The sequence below is a fragment of the Panulirus ornatus genome, chromosome 68 (assembly GCF_036320965.1).
Source record: "Panulirus ornatus isolate Po-2019 chromosome 68, ASM3632096v1, whole genome shotgun sequence".
NCBI classification, from domain to species: Eukaryota; Metazoa; Arthropoda; class Malacostraca; order Decapoda; family Palinuridae; genus Panulirus; species Panulirus ornatus.
In genome coordinates, this window is record NC_092291.1 from 2433552 (window position 1) to 2452947 (window position 19396).

The 19396-nt window shown below is 41.1% G+C and overlaps 1 protein-coding gene across 9 annotated transcripts in view; it reads right to left on the minus strand.

The window, feature by feature from the left end:
* The window catches only part of LOC139747272 (DNA topoisomerase 2-binding protein 1-like), a 688948-nt gene that overhangs the window by 337842 nt on the left and 331710 nt on the right, over positions 1–19396 (minus strand). For all 9 annotated transcript variants that reach the window (XM_071659369.1, XM_071659371.1, XM_071659377.1 and 6 more), the window contains exon 12: positions 16751–16918. In XM_071659369.1, the coding sequence (XP_071515470.1) occupies positions 16751–16918 (168 nt within the window). The remainder of the gene's footprint in view (positions 1–16750; positions 16919–19396) is intronic.

Sequence of the window (19396 nt, forward strand, 5' to 3'; positions counted from 1 at the left end):
TTACTCGATCAAACCACCTCACACCACATATTGTCCTCAAACATCTCATTTCTAGCACATCCACCCTCTTGCGCACAACTCTATCCATAGCCCACGCCTCGCAACCATACAACATTGTTGGAACCACTATTCCTTCAAACATACCCATTTTTGCTTTCTGAGATAATGTTTTCGACTTCCACACATTCTTCAAGACTCCCAGGATTTTCGCCCCCTCCCCCACCCTATGATTCACTTCCGCTTCCATAGTTCCATCCGCTGCCAAATCCACTCCCAGATATCTAAAACACTTCACTTCCTCCAGTTTTTCTCCATTCAAACTTACCTCCCAATTGACATGACCCTCAACCCTACTGTACCTAATAACCTTGCTTTTATTCACATTTACTCTTAACTTTCTTCTTTCACACACTTTACCAAACTCAGTCACCAGCTTCTGCAGTTTCTCACATGAATCAGCCACCAGCGCTGTATCATCAGCAAACAACAACTGACTCATTTCCCAAGCTCTCTCATCCAAAACAGACTTCATACTTGCACCTCTTTCAAAAACTCTTGCATTCACTTCCCTAACAACCCCATCCATTAACAAATTAAACAACCAAGGAGACATCACACACCCCTGCCGCAAACCTACATTCACTGAGAACCAATCACTTTCCTCTCTTCCTACATGTACACATGCCTTACATCCTTGATAAAAACTTTTCACTGCTTCTAATAACTTGCCTCCCACACCATATATTCTTAGTACCTTACACAGAGCATCTCTATCAACTCTATCATATGCCTTCTCCAGATCCATAAATGCTACATACAAATCCATTTGCTTTTCTAAGTATTTCTCACATACATTCTTCAAAGCAAACACCTGATCCACACATCCTCTACCACTTCTGAAACCACACTGCTCTTCCCTAATCTGATGCTCTGTACATGCCTTCACCCTCTCAATCAATACTCTCCCATATAATTTACCAGGAACACTCATAAAACTTATACCTCTGTAATTTGAGGACTTACCTCTGTCCCCTTTGCCTTTGTACAATGGCACTATGCAAGCATTCCGCCAATCCTCAGGCACCTCACCATGAGTCATATATACATCAAATAACCTTACCAACCAGTCAACAATACAGTCATCGCCTTTTTTAATAGATTCCAATGCAATAACATCCAAACACGCTGCCTTGATTGCTTTCATCTTCCGCAAAGCTTTTACTACCACTTCTCTGTTTACCAAATCATTTTCCCTAACCCTCTCACTTTGCACACCACCTCGACCAAAACACCCTATATCTGCCACTCTATCATCAAACACATTCAACAAACCTTCAAAATACTCACTCCATCTCCTTCTCACATAACCACTACTTGTTATCACCTCCCCATTAGCCCCCTTCACTGATGTTCCCATTTCTTCCTTTGCCTTACGCACTTTATTTACCTCCTTCCAAAACATCTTTTTATCCTCCCTAAAATCTAATGATATTCTCTCACACCAACTCTCATTTGCCCTCTTTTTCACCTTTTACACCTTTCTCTTGACTTCCTGCCTCTTTCTTTTATACACCTTCCATTCATTTGCATTATTTCCCTACAAAAATCGTCCAAATGCCTCTCTCTTCTCTTTCACTAATAATCTTATTTCTTCATCCCACCACTCACTACCCTTTCTAATTTGCCCATCTCCCACGCTTCTCATGCAACAAGCATATTTTGCTAATGCCATCACTGCTTCCCTAAATACATCCCATTCCTCCCCCACTCCCCTTACCTCCTTTGTTCTTACCTTTTTCCATTCTGTATTCAGTCTCTCCTGGTACTTCCTCACACAAGTCTCCTTCCCAAGCTCACTTACTCTCACCACTCTCTTCACCCCAACATTCTCTCTTCTTTTCTGAAAACCTCTACATATCTTCACCTTTGCCTCTACAAGATAATGATCAGACATCCCTCCAGTTGCACCTCTCAACACATTAACATCCAAAAGTCTCTCTTTCGCACGCCTGTCAATTAACACGTAATCCAATAACGCTCTCTGGCCATCTCTCCTACTTACATACGTATACTTATGTATATCTCGCTTTTTAAACCAGGTATTCCCAATCACCAGTCCTTTTTCAGCACATAAATCTACAAGCTCTTCACCATTTCCATTTACAACACTGAACACCCCATGTATACCAACTATTCCCTCAACTGCCACATTACTCACCTTTGCATTCAAATCACCCATCACTATAACCTGGTCTTGTGCATCAAAACCACTAACACACTCATTCAGCTGCTCCCAAAACACTTGCCTCTCATGATCTTTCTTCTCATGCCCAGGTGCATATGCACCAATAATCACCCATCTCTCTCCATCACCTTGCACACCCCCTCGACCAAAACACCCTATATCTGCCATTCTATCATCAAACACATTCAACAAACCTTCAAAATTCTTACTCCATCTCCTTTACACATCACCACTACTTGTTATCACCTCCCCATTAGCCCACTTCACTGACGTTCCCATTTGTTCTCTTGTCTTATGCACTTTATTTACCTCCTTTAAAAATATTTTTTTATTCCCCCTAAAATTTAATGATACTCTCTCACCCCAACTCTCATTTGCCCTCTTTTTCACCTCTTGCACCTTTCTCTTGACCTGTATGTTATATAACTCCATATCTTTAAGCCTTTCATGATAGTCCATATGTTCCATCTTTTCAATTTTTCTCATGAAGTGCTTCTAAATGACCATTATAGGATTCTATTTTTTTGTAGGTGACCATACAACAAAGCAGCATTTCATTTTGCTTCTTACTGACTGATACATTGAACATTTCCATCAACAGGTTTCTAACTCTTGTTGTGAATGTTCTAAGAATCAAACTACTCACTACTTGTTCGTGTCACCTTATCAATATGCTCTCTGAACTTGTATCTCATTTATGATACCAAAATATTCTATATTTGTTTTACTTTCAATTACTTTCTCTGATGGGCCTTTTTATGCTGTCTCTAATGTGTTCCTTCTTGTTCCATAACTTTCTTAACTTCATTAATTCCATCAGGTCCATTTCTGCCCATTTATAAATTGCATCCAAGTCTTTTTGCATCCCCTTTTGATCAATTTCTGATCAAGTCATTTTGCTCAATCTGGCATCATCAACAAAGCTCATTATCATGCTTTTGTTTACTTCATTGAATATGTCATATATCATTATTACACAGATTACTGAGGCTAGGACATCTTCCTCTTCAGACATGTTCTTTTTGTCAGATAGAAATTCTTTATCCATCTTCCTATCTTAACCTTAATGTCATATCTATCTAATTTCTCCAGCAAAATCCTATGGTTTACTTTGTTGAACCATCTTGTAAAATCAAGAAAAAGTATCTATTCTTTTTCCTTGGATTAAACTTTCGTATATGCCATTGTAATGATGTAATAATTGGATTTACATACATTTTCCAGGCACAAATCCATGTAGGCCTTTATTCATGTAGCTATTCTTGATCTGTTGGTTTAATATACAGATGCTCCTCAACTTACAATAAGGTTACGTTCCAGTAAACCCATTGTCAATTGAAAGTATCCTGTCAAAAATATATTTTATACATCTAATACAGGAGAGAGATGGGTGATTATTGGTGCCTATGCACCTGGTCATGAGAAGGAAGATCATGAGAGGCAGGTGTTTTGGGAGCAGCTGAGTGAGTATACACGTTAGCAGCTTTGATTCATGAGACCGAGTTATGGTGATGGGTGATTTGAATGCAAAGGTGGAAAATGTGGCATTTAAGGGTATAATCAGTGTACATTGGGTGTTCAGTGTTGTAAATGGAAATGGTGAAGAGCTTGTAGATTTGTGTGCTGAAAAAAGACTGGTGATTGCGAATAACTGGTTTAAAAAGAGAGATATACATAAGTATACATAGTTAAGTTATTACCTCCGAATTTTGAAGGTTTGTTGAATGTATTTGATGACAGAGTGGCAGATATAGGGTGTTTTGGTCGAGGTGGTGTGTAAAGTGAAAGGGTCAGGGAGAAAGATTTGGTAAACAGAGAATAGGTAATGAAAGCTTTACGGAAGATGAAAGCCAGCAAGGCGGCGGGTTTCGATGGTATTGCTGTGGAATTTTTTAAAAAAGGGGGGTGACTGTGTTGTTGACTGATTGGTGAGGATATTAAATGTATGTATAGTTTATGGTGAAGTGCCTGAGGATTGGCCAAGTACATACATAATGCCAATGTACAAAGGCAAAGGTGATAAAGGGAAGTGTTCAAATTACAGAGGTATAAGTTTGTTGAGTATTCCTGAGAAATTATATGGGAGGGTATTGATTGAGAGGGTCAAGGCATATACAGATCATCAGATTGGGGAAGAGCAATGTGGCTTCAGAAGCGGTAAAGGATGTGTGGATCAGGTTTTTGCTTTCAAGAATGTACATGAGAAATACTTAGAACAGATGGATTTGTATGTAGCATTTATTGATCTGGAGAAGGCATATGCTAGAGTTGATAGAGACACTCTATGAAAGGTATTAAAAGTATTTGGTGTGGGAGGTAAGTTGCTAGAAGCAGTGAAAAGTTATTATCGAGGATGTAAGGTATTTGTACGAGTAGGAAGAGAGGAGAGTGATTGGTTCCCAATGAAAGTCGGGTTGCAGCAAGGATAAGTGATGTCTCCATGGTGGTTTAATTTGTTTATAGATGGGGTTGTTAGGGAGGTGAATGCCAGAGTTTTGGAGAAAGTGGCAAGTATGCAGTCTGATGTAGATGAGAGGGCTTGGGAAGTGAGTCAGCTGTTGTTCACTGATGATAGATGATAGTGCTGGTGGCCAATTCAGGTGAGAAATGGCAGAAGTTGGTGACTGAGTTTGGTAAATTGTGTGAAAGAAGAAAGCTGAGAGTAAATGTAAATAAGAGCAAGGTTATTAGGTTCAGTAGGGTTGAGGGACAAGTAAATTGGGAGGCACGTTTGAATGGAGAAAAACTGGAGGAAGTGGAGTGTTTTAGATATCTGGGAGTGGATTTGGCAGCAGATGGAACCATGGGAGCGGAAGTGAGTCACAGGGTGGGGGAGGGGGTGAAGGTTATGGGAGCAATGAAAAATGTGTGGAAGGCGAGAACATTATCTCGGAGAAAAAAATGGGTATGTTTGAAGGAATAGTGGTTCCAACAATATTGTATGGTTTTGAGGCATGGGTTATATATAGGTTTGTGCAGAGGAGGGTGGATGTGTTGGAAATGAGATGTTTGAGGACAATATTTGGTGTGAGGTGGTTTGATCAAGTAAGTAATGAAAGGGGCGAGAGAGATATAAGGTAATAAAAAGAGTGTGGTTGAGAGAGCAGAAGAGGGTGTATTGAAATGATTTGGTCAGAAGGAGAGAATGAGTGAGGAAAGATTGACAAAGAGGACATATGTATCAGAGTGGAGGGAATGAGGAGAAGTGGGAGACCAAATTGGAGGCGGAAGGATGGAGTGAAAAACATTTTGAGAGATCGAGGCCTGAACTTCCAGGAGGGTGAAAGGTGTGCAATGAATTGAGTCAATTGGGTCAACGTGCTGTCAATGGATTGAACCAAGGCATGTGAAGCGTCTGGGGTAAACCATGGAAAGTTTTGTGGGGTCTGGATGTGGAAAGGGAGCTGTGGTTTCAGAGCATTACACATGACAGCTAGAGACTGAGTGTGAACGAATGTGGCCTTTTGTCTTTTCCTAGCGCTACCTCACGGGGGAAGAGGGATGCTATTTCATGTGGTGGGGTGGCGACGGAAATGAATGAAGGCAGGAAGTGTAAATATGTACATGTGTGTGTATATATATATATATATATATATATATATATATATATATATATATATTTTTTTTTTTTTTTTTTTTATACTTTGTCGCTGTCTCCCGCGTTTGCGAGGTAGCGCAAGGAAACAGACGAAAGAAATGGCCCAACCCCCCCCATACACATGTACATACACACGTCCACACACACAAATATACATACCTACACAGCTTTCCATGGTTTACCCCGGACGCTTCACATGCCTTGATTCAATCCACTGACAGCACGTCAACCCCTGTATACCACATCGCTCCAATTCACTCTATTCCTTGCCCTCCTTTCACCCTCCTGCATGTTCAGGCCCCGATCACACAAAATCTTTTTCACTCCATCTTTCCACCTCCAATTTGGTCTCCCTCTTCTCCTCGTTCCCTCCACCTCCGACACATATATCCTCTTGGTCAATCTTTCCTCACTCATTCTCTCCATGTGCCCAAACCATTTTAAAACACCCTCTTCTGCTCTCTCAACCACGCTCTTTTTATTTCCACACATCTCTCTTACCCTTACGTTACTTACTCGATCAAACCACCTCACACCACACATTGTCCTCAAACATCTCATTTCCAGCACATCCATCCTCCTGCGCACAACTCTATCCATAGCCCACGCCTCGCAACCATACAACATTGTTGGAACTACTATTCCTTCAAACATACCCATTTTTGCTTTCCGGGATAATGTTCTCGACTTCCACACATTTTTCAAGGCTCCCAAAATTTTCGCCCCCTCCCCCACCCTATGATCCACTTCCGCTTCCATGGTTCCATCCGCTGCCAGATCCACTCCCAGATATCTAAAACACTTCACTTCCTCCAGTTTTTCACCATTCAAACTCACCTCCCAATTGACTTGACCCTCAACCCTACTGTACCTAATAACCTTGCTCTTATTCACATTTACTCTTAACTTTCTTCTTCCACACACTTTACCAAACTCCGTCACCAGCTTCTGCAGTTTCTCACATGAATCCGCCACCAGCGCTGTATCATCAGCGAACAACAACTGACTCACTTCCCAAGCTCTCTCATCCAAAACAGACTTCATACTTGCCCCTCTTTCCAAGACTCTTGCATTTACCTCCCTAACAACCCCATCCATAAACAAATTAAACAACCATGGAGACATCACACACCCCTGCCGCAAACCTACATTCACTGAGAACCAATCACTTTCCTCTCTTCCTACACGTACACATGCCTTACATCCTCGATAAAAACTTTTCACTGCTTCTAACAACTTGCCTCCCACACCATATATTCTTAATACCTTCCACAGAGCATCTCTATCAACTCTATCATATGCCTTCTCCAGATCCATAAATGCTACATACAAATCAATTTGCTTTTCTAAGTATTTCTCACATACATTCTTCAAAGCAAACACCTGATCCACACATCCTCTACCACTTCTGAAACCACACTGCTCTTCCCCAATCTGATGCTCTGTACATGCCTTCACCCTTTCAATCAATACCCTCCCATATAATTTACCAGGAATACTCAACAAACTTATACCTCTGTAATTTGAGCACTCACTCTTATCCCCTTTGCCTTTGTACAATGGCACTATGCACGCATTCCGCCAATCCTCAGGCATCTCACCATGAGTCATACATACATTAAATAACCTTACCAACCAGTCAACAATACAGTCACCCCCTTTTTTAATAAATTCCACTGCAATACCATCCAAACCTGCTGCCTTGCCGGCTTTCATCTTCCGCAAAGCTTTTACTACCTCTTCTCTGTTTACCAAATCATTTTCCCTAACCCTCTCACTTTGCACACCACCTCGACCCAAACACCCTATATCTGCTACTCTGTCATCAGACACATTCAACAAACCTTCAAAATACTCATTCCATCTCCTTCTCACATCACCACTACTTGTTATCACCTCCCCATTTACGCCCTTCACTGAAGTTCCCATTTGCTCCCTTGTCTTACGCACCCTATTTACCTCCTTCCAGAACATCTTTTTATTCTCCCTAAAATTTACTGATAGTCTCTCACCCCAACTCTCATTTGCCCTTTTTTTCACCTCTTGCACCTTTCTCTTGACCTCCTGTCTCTTTCTTTTATACTTCTCCCACTCAATTGCATTTTTTCCCAGCAAAAATCGTCCAAATGCCTCTCTCTTCTCTTTCACTAATACTCTTACTTCTTCATCCCACCACTCACTACCCTTTCTAAACAGCCCACCTCCCACTCTTCTCATGCCACAAGCATCTTTTGCGCAATCCATCACTGATTCCCTAAATACATCCCATTCCTCCCCCACTCCCCTTACTTCCATTGTTCTCACCTTTTTCCATTCTGTACACAGTCTCTCCTGATACTTCTTCACACAGGTCTCCTTCCCAAGCTCACTTACTCTCACCACCTTCTTCACCCCAACATTCACTCTTCTTTTCTGAAAACCCATACTAATCTTCACCTTAGCCTCCACAAGATAATGATCAGACATCCCTCCAGTTGCACCTCTCAGCACATTGACATCCAAAAGTCTCTCTTTCGCACGCCTGTCAATTAACACGTAATCCAATAACGCTCTCTGGCCATCTCTCCTACTTACATAAGTATACTTATGTATATCTCGCTTTTTAAACCAGGTATTCCCAATCATCAGTCCTTTTTCAGCACATAAATCTACAAGCTCTTCACCATTTCCATTTACAACACTGAACACCCCATGCATACCAATTATTCCCTCAACTGCCACATTACTCACCTTTGCATTCAAATCACCCATCACTATAACCCGGTCTCGTGCATCAAAAAAAAGATTTTGTGAAAAAGATTTTGTGTGATCGGGGCCTGAACATGCAGGAGGGTGAAAGGAGGGCAAGGAATAGAGTGAATTGGAGCGATGTGGGAAGTGAGTCAGTTGTTGTTCGCTGATGATACAGCACTGGTGGCTGATTCATGTGAGAAACTGCAGAAGCTGGTGACTGAGTTTGGTAAAGTGTGTGGAAGAAGAAAGTTAAGAGTAAATGGGAATAAGAGCAAGGTTATTAGGTACAGTAGGGGTGAGGGTCAAGTCAATTGGGAGGTGAGTTTGAATGGAGAAAAACTGGAGGAAGTGAAGTGTTTTAGATATCTGGGAGTGGATCTGGCAGCGGATGGAACCATGGAAGCGGAAGTGGATCATAGGGTGGGGGAGGGGGCGAAAATTTTGGGAGCCTTGAAAAATGTGTGGAAGTCGAGAACATTATCTCGGAAAGCAAAAATGGGTATGTTTGAAGGAATAGTGGTTCCAACAATGTTGTATGGTTGCGAGGCGTGGGCTATGGATAGAGATGTGCGCAGGAGGATGGATGTGCTGGAAATGAGATGTTTGAGGACAATGTGTGGTGTGAGGTGGTTTGATTGAGTAAGTAACGTAAGGGTAAGAGAGATGTGTGGAAATAAAAAGAGCGTGGTTGAGAGAGCAGAAGAGGGTGTTTTGAAATGGTTTGGGCACATGGAGAGAATGAGTGAGGAAAGATTGACCAAGAGGATATATGTGTCGGAGGTGGAGGGAACGAGGAGAAGAGGGAGACCAAATTGGAGGTGGAAAGATGGAGTGAAAAAGATTTTGTGTGATCGGGGCCTGAACATGCAGGAGGGTGAAAGGAGGGCAAGGAATAGAGTGAATTGGAGCCATGTGGTATACAGGGGTTGACGTGCTGTCAGTGGATTGAATCAAGGCATGTGAAGCGTCTGGGGTAAACCATGGAAAGCTGTGTAGGTATGTATATTTGCGTGTGTGGACGTGTGTATGTACATGTGTATGGGGGGGGGGGGGTTGGGCCATTTCTTTCGTCTGTTTCCTTGCGCTACCTCGCAAACGCGGGAGACAGCGACAAAGTATAAAAAAAAAAAAAAAAAAAAAAAAATATATATATATATATATATATATATATATATATATATATATATATATATATATATATATATATATATTTTTTTTCTTTACTTTGTCGGTCTCCCGCGTTTGCGAGGTAGCGCAAGGAAACAGACGAAAGAAATGGCCCAACCCCCCCCATACACATGTATATACATACGTCCACACACGCAAATATACACACCTACACAGCTTTCCATGGTTTACCCCAGACGCTTCACATGCCTTGATTCAATCCACTGACAGCACGTCAACCCCGGTATACCACATCGCTCCAATTCACTCTATTCCTTGCCCTCCTTTCACCCTCCTGCATGTTCAGGCCCCGATCACACAAAATCTTTTTCACTCCATCTTTCCACCTCCAATTTGGTCTCCCTCTTCTCCTTGCTCCCTCCACCTCCGACACATATATCCTCTTGGTCAATCTTTCCTCACTCACCCTCTCCATGTGCCCAAACCACTTCAAAACACCCTCTTCTGCTCTCTCAACCACGCTCTTTTTATTTCCACACATCTCTCTTACCCTTACGTTACTCACTCGATCAAACCACCTCACACCACACATTGTCCTCAAACATCTCATTTCCAGCACATCCATCCTCCTGCGCACAACTCTATCCACAGCCCACGCCTTGCAACCATACAACATTGTTGGAACCACTATTCCTTCAAACATACCCATTTTTGCTTTCCGAGATAATGTTCTCGACTTCCACACATTCTTCAGGGCTCGCAGGATTTTCGCCCCCTCCCCCACCCTATGATCCACTTCCGCTTCCATGGTTCCACCCGCTGCCAGATCCACTCCCAGATATCTAAAACACTTTACTTCCTCCAGTTTTTCTCCATTCAAGCTTACCTCCCAATTGACTTGACCCTCAACCCTACTGTACCTAATAACCTTGCTCTTATTCACATTTACTCTTAACTTTCTTCTTCCACACACTTTACCAAACTCAGTCACCAGCTTCTGCAGTTTCTCACATGAATCAGCCACCAGCGCTGTATCATCAGCGAACAACAACTGACTCACTTCCCAAGCTCTCTCATCCCCAACAGACTTCATACTTGCCCCTCTTTCCAAAACTCTTGCATTCACCTCCCTAACAACCCCATCCATAAACAAATTAAACAACCATGGAGACATCACACACCCCTGCCGCAAACCTACATTCACTGAGAACCAATCACTTTCCTCTCTTCCTGCACGTACACATACTCAATGAGTCAGTTGTTGTTCGCTGATGATACAGCGCTGGTGGCTGATTCATGTGAGAAACTGCAGAAGCTGGTGACTGAGTTTGGTAAAGTGTGTGGAAGAAGAAAGTTAAGAGTAAATGTGAATAAGAGCAAGGTTATTAGGTACAGTAGGGTTGAGGGTCAAGTCAATTGGGAGGTAAGCTTGAATGGAGAAAAACTGGAGGAAGTAAAGTGTTTTAGATATCTGGGAGTGGATCTGGCAGTGGGTGGAACCATGGAAGCGGAAGTGGATCATAGGGTGGGGGAGGGGGCGAAAATCCTGCGAGCCCTGAAGAATGTGTGGAAGTCGAGAACATTATCTCGGAAAGCAAAAATGGGTATGTTTGAAGGAATAGTGGTTCCAACAATGTTGTATGGTTGCAAGGCGTGGGCTGTGGATAGAGTTGTGCGCAGGAGGATGGATGTGCTGGAAATGAGATGTTTGAGGACAATGTGTGGTGTGAGGTGGTTTGATCGAGTAAGTAACGTAAGGGTAAGAGAGATGTGTGGAAATAAAAAGAGCGTGGTTGAGAGAGCAGAAGAGGGTGTTTTGAAATGGTTTGGGCACATGGAGAGAATGAGTGAGGAAAGATTGACCAAGAGGATATATGTGTCAGAGGTGGAGGGAACGAGGAGAAGTGGGAGACCAAATTGGAGGTGGAAAGATGGAGTAAAAAAGATTTTGTGTGATCGGGGCCTGAACATGCAGGAGGGTGAAAGGAGGGCAAGGAATAGAGTGAATTGGATCGATGTGGTATACCGGGGTTGACGTGCTGTCAGTGGATTGAATCAGGGCATGTGAAGCGTCTGGGGTAAACCATGGAAAGCTGTGTAGGTATGTATATTTGCGTGTGTGGACGTATGTATATACATGTGTATGGGGGTGGGTTGGGCCATTTCTTTCGTCTGTTTCCTTGTGCTACCTCGCAAACGTGGGAGACAGCGACAAAAAAAAAAGAAAAAAAAAAATGTCTGAGTATGTACATATATGTATAAGTTTAAATGTATAGGTATGTATATGTGCGTGTGTGGATATGTATGTATATACATGAGTATGTGGGTGCGTTGGGCCATTCTTTCATCTGTTTTCTTGTGCTACCTCATTAACACAGGAGACAGCAACAAAGTATAATGAAAAAAAATGCATGTAAGGTGAGATGGCCAAAGAGCATTATTGAATTACATGTCAATTGATAGGCACATGAAAGAGAAACTTTTGGATGTTAATGTGCTGAGAGGGGCAACTGGAGGGATGTCTGATCATTATCTTGTGGAAGTGAAGGTGAAGATTTGGTAAACATGATGGAGTGCAAAAACACAAAAAACAAAATTCAAAAAAAAAAGTCGCAACACAGTAAACTGTACAGTAACAGCTGTTTCTGCTCATGATCATGTCCCTGACTGGAAGCTGTGGCTCGCTGCTGCTGCATAGCAATATGAGAGAGAATTGTGCTGCATATCACTAGGCAACCCAGGAAAAGATGAAAATTCAAAAATCAAAGCATTTGTTTTTACTGAATACATACTGCTATTGCATCATCTTAAAGTCAAAAATGTAAGTCAAACCATCATGTCCTTTTATTATTCTTTTGAAGACTTTTTATTATATGTGAAGTCAAGCTAACTTGTCTGTATTGTTTAGGTATTAGCTGAGACTGCTTTAAGGATTGGCAGAGAGAGAGAGAGAGAGAGAGAGAGAGAGAGAGAGAGAGAGAGAGAGAGAGAGAGAGAGAGAGAGAGAGAGGAGGGGGGTTGGGGGGGTTATAACTACAAGTACCTAAAACGAGATTTAGCCAAAACCACATCGCTAGCACAAAGTGCTCACTTTACATCTCGCTTGATTAATAGACAATTCATTTCAGCTGCCACTTTCATCACATAATTATCTATCAACTGTAGGTTTAACTAAGACTGACATAAAGCAAATGTCGGGAATCTTTGAAATGTTTCTGTAGTTCTTTTATGCACATTTCTTATAACTACAAGTACCCAAAACAAGATTTAGCCAAAACCACAGGGCTAGCACAAAGTGCTCACTTTACATCTTACTTGATGAATAGACAATTCATTTCAGCTGCCACTTTCATCACAGAATTATCTATCAACTGTAGCTTTATCTAGGACTGACATAAAGCAAATGTCAGGGAATCTTTGAAATGTTTCTGTAGTTCTTCTATGCACATTTCTTATAACTACAAGTACCTAACATGAGATTTAGCCAAAATCACAGGGCTAGCACAAAGTGCTCACTTTACATCTAGCTGCCACTTTCATCACATGATTATCTATCAACTGTAGCTTTATCTAGGACTGACCTAAAGCAAATGTCGGGAATCTTTGAAATGTTTCCGTAATTCTTCTATGCACATTTCTTATTTCTGCTGGCAGTACTAAATAATCATTCTTTAATTCATTTTGCTAATGCTCTCACCTACTACCTATTCTTCATCAGGTAAACAAATTAGGTACAAGCAATAGGTAGCAGCATTTGCTTGGAGCCTCTGAAAACACTGCACTGAAGTTGCCCTTTACCAGTGGCCTGCTAAGGGTGAGGTAATGAAGGATAAGAAGCAGAAACAGATTTCACCAATTATGAAGACTTTCACTCCCTTGAGGGAGTTCTCAAAGGGAACATGCATCAGAGATATAGAGAGATTGATTTCTTTTTCATACTATTCACCACCTCCCGTGTTAGTGGGGTAGCATCAAAAACAGAGGACGGAGCCTTTGAGGGAAATCCTCACTTGGCCCCCTTCTCTGTTCCTCTTTTGGAAAATTAAAAACGAGAGGATAGAGGATTTCCAGCCCCCGCACCCTCCCCCTTTAGTCGCCTTCTACGACACGCAGGGAATAAGTGGGAAGTATTCTTTCTTCCCTATCCCCAGGGGCAAGAGAGATTGACAGAATTCAGTTTCTTCTTAGGTATTCTTGAAGACTTTGCAACTCTTTATCTTCCGTGTTGTGAGGCTTTCTAGTTTACCGCATTTTCTTTTATACTTTCAATTGCTGTCATTCATAGATTATCCTATATCCTTCTCTTCTTCTTCCTATGCTATATATTTGCAGTTCTTTCAGCCTTTCATGGTAGTCATATGTTTCATCACCTTGATTTTTGTCATGAAGTGCTTCTGAATTCTCTCTATGTTTATTTCTATGTCACTGGGGGCCACAGAGCAAAGCAGCACTCAATTTTGTTTCTTATATAAAAATTAAACATTCTCATTAACACGCTTCTACTTCTTGAACAGAAAGTTCTCAAAATCATGCTCTATGAAATCTAGCTCCTCATTTATGATGACTCCCAAATCTTCCACTTTCTCCACTGGGTTTTCATTTGGTATAACTAATGTCTTCTTTCATGTTTCAAAACTCAGTTACTCAAATTCACATTCATTTAATTCCATCATATTCAATCCTACCCATTTATAAATTGTGTTTAAGTCATTTTGCAACAACTTATGATCAATTTCCGATCCAATCATTTTGCTCACTTTGGTGTAATCAGCTCCTTACCATGCTTTCCTTTACTTTTCTGCTAATGTCTAATACTTTACTTACAAAACTACTGAGGCAAGTAGCATTCCCTGTGTTACCCTATGTAAGACATTTTCCATCTCAAATATGGTTCCATTTGTTACAGCTTTGACCTTTTACCAGAAACTTTAATCCATCTTCCTATCTTATCCTTAATGTTAAATTTAGCAACATTCTCTAGCAAAATCCTACAGTTTATGATGTCAAATGCTTCTGCAAAGTTAAGAAAAATAGTATCCATTTTACTTGGATTAAACTTTTATATAAGTCACTGTAATGAGATAATACCTGGATTTGTAAAACTCTCTCCAACAACTTGTTGGAGTTTGTTTAAGTACCTGTTTTTGATTCTCATTTCATTAAACAATTGACAATGTATGTCCTTTTACCATTCTATCAAAAACTTTATAACATATGAAGTCAAGCTAACAGGCCTATATTCTTTAGGCATTAGCTTGGAACCTCTTTTGTGTATTAGTGTTACATACACCATGTCTGCAATTTTGCTTTCATCTAGATTTTGTCTCAGTAACAAAAGCACTGGTTTTGCTATTGCTGTTTTAACTCTTCACATGCATAAATCCTCATTTAAAAAGGCAGAGTTATTTCCTCTTATACTTTGTCACTGTCTCCTGCGTTAGCAAGGTAGTGCAAGGAAACAGACGAAAGAATGGCCCAACCCACCCCCATACACATGTATATACATAAACTCCCACACACACACACATATACATACCTATACATTTCAATGTATACATACATATACATACTAAGTCATATACATACATACACATATATACTAGCTGCTTTTATTCACTCCCGTTGCCACCCAGCCACACATGAAATGCCCCCCCCCCCACACTTGCACAAGGTAGCGCTACGAAAAGACAACAAAGGCCACATTTGTTCACACTCAGTCTCTAGATGTCATGTGTAATGCACCAAAACCACAGCTCCCTTTCCACATCCAGACCCCACAAAACTTTCCATGGTTTACCCCATTGACAGTACATCGACCTCAGTATACCACATTACCCAATTCACTCTATTCCTTGCACGCCATTCACCTTCATGTATGTTCAGGCCCTGATCACTCAAAATCTTTTTCACTCCATCCTTTCACCTCCAATTTAGTCTCCCACTTCTCATTCCCTCCACCTCTGATACATATATCCTCTTTGTCAATCTTTCCTCACTCATTCTCTCCGGGTGACCTAACCATTTCAATACACCCTCTTCTGCTCTCTCAACCACACTTTTTATTCTACACATCTCTCTTACCCTTTCATTACTAACTTGATCAAACCACCTCACACCATATATTGTCCTCAAATAATCTCATTTCCAACACATCCACTCTCCTCCGCACAACCCTATCTATAGCCCATGCCTCGCAACCATATAACATTGTTGGAACCACTATTCCTTCAAACATACCCAATTTGCAGTTTCTCACTCGAATCAGCCACCAGCGCTGTATCATCAGCGAACAACTGACTCACTTCCCAAGCCCTCTCATCTACAACAGACTGCATACATACCCCTTCCTGCAAAACTCTTGCATTCACCTCCCTAACAACCCCACCCATAAACAAATTAAACAACCATGGAGACATCACGCAACCCTGCCACAAACCGACATTCACTGGGAACCAATCACTTTCCTCTCTTCCTACTCGTACACATGCCTTACAACCTCAATAAAAACCTTTCACTGCTTCTAGCAACTTACCTCCCACACCATATACTCTTAATACCTTCCACAGTGCATCTTTATCATCAGCGAACAACAATTGACTCACTTCCCAAGCCCTCTCATCTACAACAGATTGTATACTTACCCCTCCCTCCAAAACTCTTGCATTCACCTCCCTAACAACCCCATCCATAAACATATTAAACAACCAAGGAGACATCACACAAATCTGCTGCAAACTGACATTCACTGAGAACCAATCACTTTCCTCTCTTCCTACTCGTACACATGCCTTACAACCTCAATAAAAACTTTTCACTGCTTCTAGCAACTTACCCTCCACACCATATACTCTTAATACCTTCCACGGTGCACCTCTATCAACTCTTATCATATGCCTTCTCCAGATCCATAAATACTACATACAAATCCATCTGTTTTACTAAGTATTTCTCATACATTCTTCAAAGCAAACACCTGATCCACATAGGTGATTACAATATTCTATATATTAGCAAACAACTCTATTAAACACAAAAATGTTACTCACGTTTTCTAAAAGTCTCAGGATCTGGTGTCTTAATCTTGGACGGAGAAGTGAAAGATTCTTCCTGAAGAGTTCTAACTTTTTTATTCATTGGTGTTGCTCCAATTTCCATTACATCCCCTACAGCAGTTTCTCCATGGCATGAGATGTTACTAGCACCAGCTGATGTTTCTGTCAACATAAAAGTTACCAACATATTTACATTCAACAGTAAATTCTTTTTTGGACTTTTTAACATACCTGAGAGACTGAGGTTGGAGAAAGGGATCCATCTTAAACCCTCCATGTTAGGATTACTGGTTTTTACTTTCTGTCTTCATTAAAAGTAGACTAAAAGACTAGTCTTACTATTTCCCTAATGCACCATACACCTACTCTAATCAGTCTTCACTTTTTTAAAATTAGTTTTCTTTGCCTTTCTCTTTTTAATAATCTCTTTAAACATAATCATGGTAGAGTCTAATGAACTCAAGACCTCTAGTCCCCAGCATCATGGGATGCTAAGAATCTCCATGTTCTTTGTTGATTCTACAAACAATATGGGAGGAGTGAGGCAACAGCAGTACTGTCCCCTCTCAAGACCTTTCCCTACCAGCTTTTCCATCCATGAACTTTGTAGAGACCTCTCTTTTATTGAACACCATCTGTCTAGTACCTCTCCCAATATCTTACTTCTCACTGAGACCCAAGTGTTTCATGATATTTCACTTGCCCCTTCCACAACTCCAACTATAATCTTCACTCACATTTCTATTTCAAAGATGGTGCCTGTGCTTGTTTCAACAAAAGCAAACGTCTTATGCACCTTGGGGACTCTGACCCCTAAAACTCTAATGTCATCTAGCTCAAGGTCTGTCTCCCAACTACCACAATTTGTCTTTGTTCTGCCTACTGCTCTCCTAATTCTACATATTTCATAAACCTTGATTATCTAAATTCTAGCCCTTAGGCCATCACATCCTCACACCTGGACGATGAGATCCTTCACTTACATGATTTTAATGTTTATAGGAAATTGCTGATCTCTTCCCATACAGATGGCTGTGCGATTTAAGCCCTCACTCTCTGCATTCTTAATGATCCAGAACAAATTATCACCCACCTATCCTCCATTCCTGATCTCAGTGACAACCCTCCTAACACTTTGGCACTGTTTCTTACCTCTAATCCTTTAAGTTAAAGCTGCTACACCATTTCGCTTACAACTGGTTCCTCTAACGACACTCTCATAAATGCATCTATTCTAACAACACTTCTTCCAGCAGTAGCCCCTTCTAAATGTATATCTTGGCACCCAATAAAGACAACAGGAATAACTTGCATTTATCTTTTTACCTTCCTTGGGTGGATTACTATCTCTCCTGATGATGCTTTTGTCTCTAATGAACATTTGAGAGAGGTTTCAGTTGCAGAAATGGAAACATACATCTCATATGTGTGCTAGCTTGTTTGTTACATTTCTGTTTGAAGCCTAAAACTTTTCCTTCTTGGAAGCATGTATTGATCCATCCCATCCCTAAGAAGTGTGACTGTTCTGAACTCTCTATTGTCCTATTGCTTTGACATCTACCATTTCCAGAGTCTTTGAATCCTTCATCAACTTCCATATCTTTAAACAACTTGAAAATCACAGTCTTCTCTCCCATCAGAAGTATGGCTCCTGTAAGGCAATATCTACTGGTGATATTCTTTCTTATCTTACTAATATCTGTTCATCATCCCTGAAAGATTTTGATAAGGTGTCTCGTCTCTAAGCTCCCCTCTTTTGGCTTCCCTCCCTCACTTTGCTCCTTTGTATCAAGCTTCCTCTCTGATCCATCTATCTCTATGATTGTCGATGGATCAGCCTTCCCCCTTTTCTCCAACAACAGTAATTCACACATACACTAATGACATCCTTCAATTCTTGACAAAACTTCCTTAATAAACTCAGACATGGACAGGATATCTCTTGCTAAGTTAATGTTTCAAAGACCCAGTTTCTACCCATCTCCTCACAACTCTCATCTCTCCTTTGATGGTTCTGTAATTCCACCTCTTGATTCAATTAACATACCTGGCATTACTGTAACATCCACTCTTTCTTGGAAACCCCACATTACAGGAATAGCTAAATCTGGGTGTCCTGTTTAGATGTTGAGAGTTCTCTTCTGAACAGCTGCCAATTAATACAAGGGACTGATTTGTCCTTATATGGAGTACTCCTCTCACATTTAGGGTGGTTCCAGCTCTGCATCCTTACTTGACAGAGTTAAGTCAAAAGTGGTCCACCTTATAAACTGTCCCAAACGTGACCCCCCCCCCCCCCCCTTGTCCTACAATGCAATGTTGGTTCACTTTCCCTTTTCTATGGATATTACATTGGTATTTGCTCCCGAAAGCTGGCTGCTTGTGTGCCCCCACCAATAGTCAGACCACACAATACTCAGCAAGCTGCTGCATCACATGATTATTGTGTGGCAATCAGCAACTCAAGGGTGGACCATTCTAATACCTGCTTCTTTCCCTACATGTCAAAGCTTTGGGACTCTCCACCTTCTCGAGTCTTTCCCAAAAACTATGACCTGACACGTTTCAAGACAGGTTTTTCACTTTCTCAAAAATTTATAAATACTTTCCCTCATCTTCTTTTTCCATTTCATAATGCTC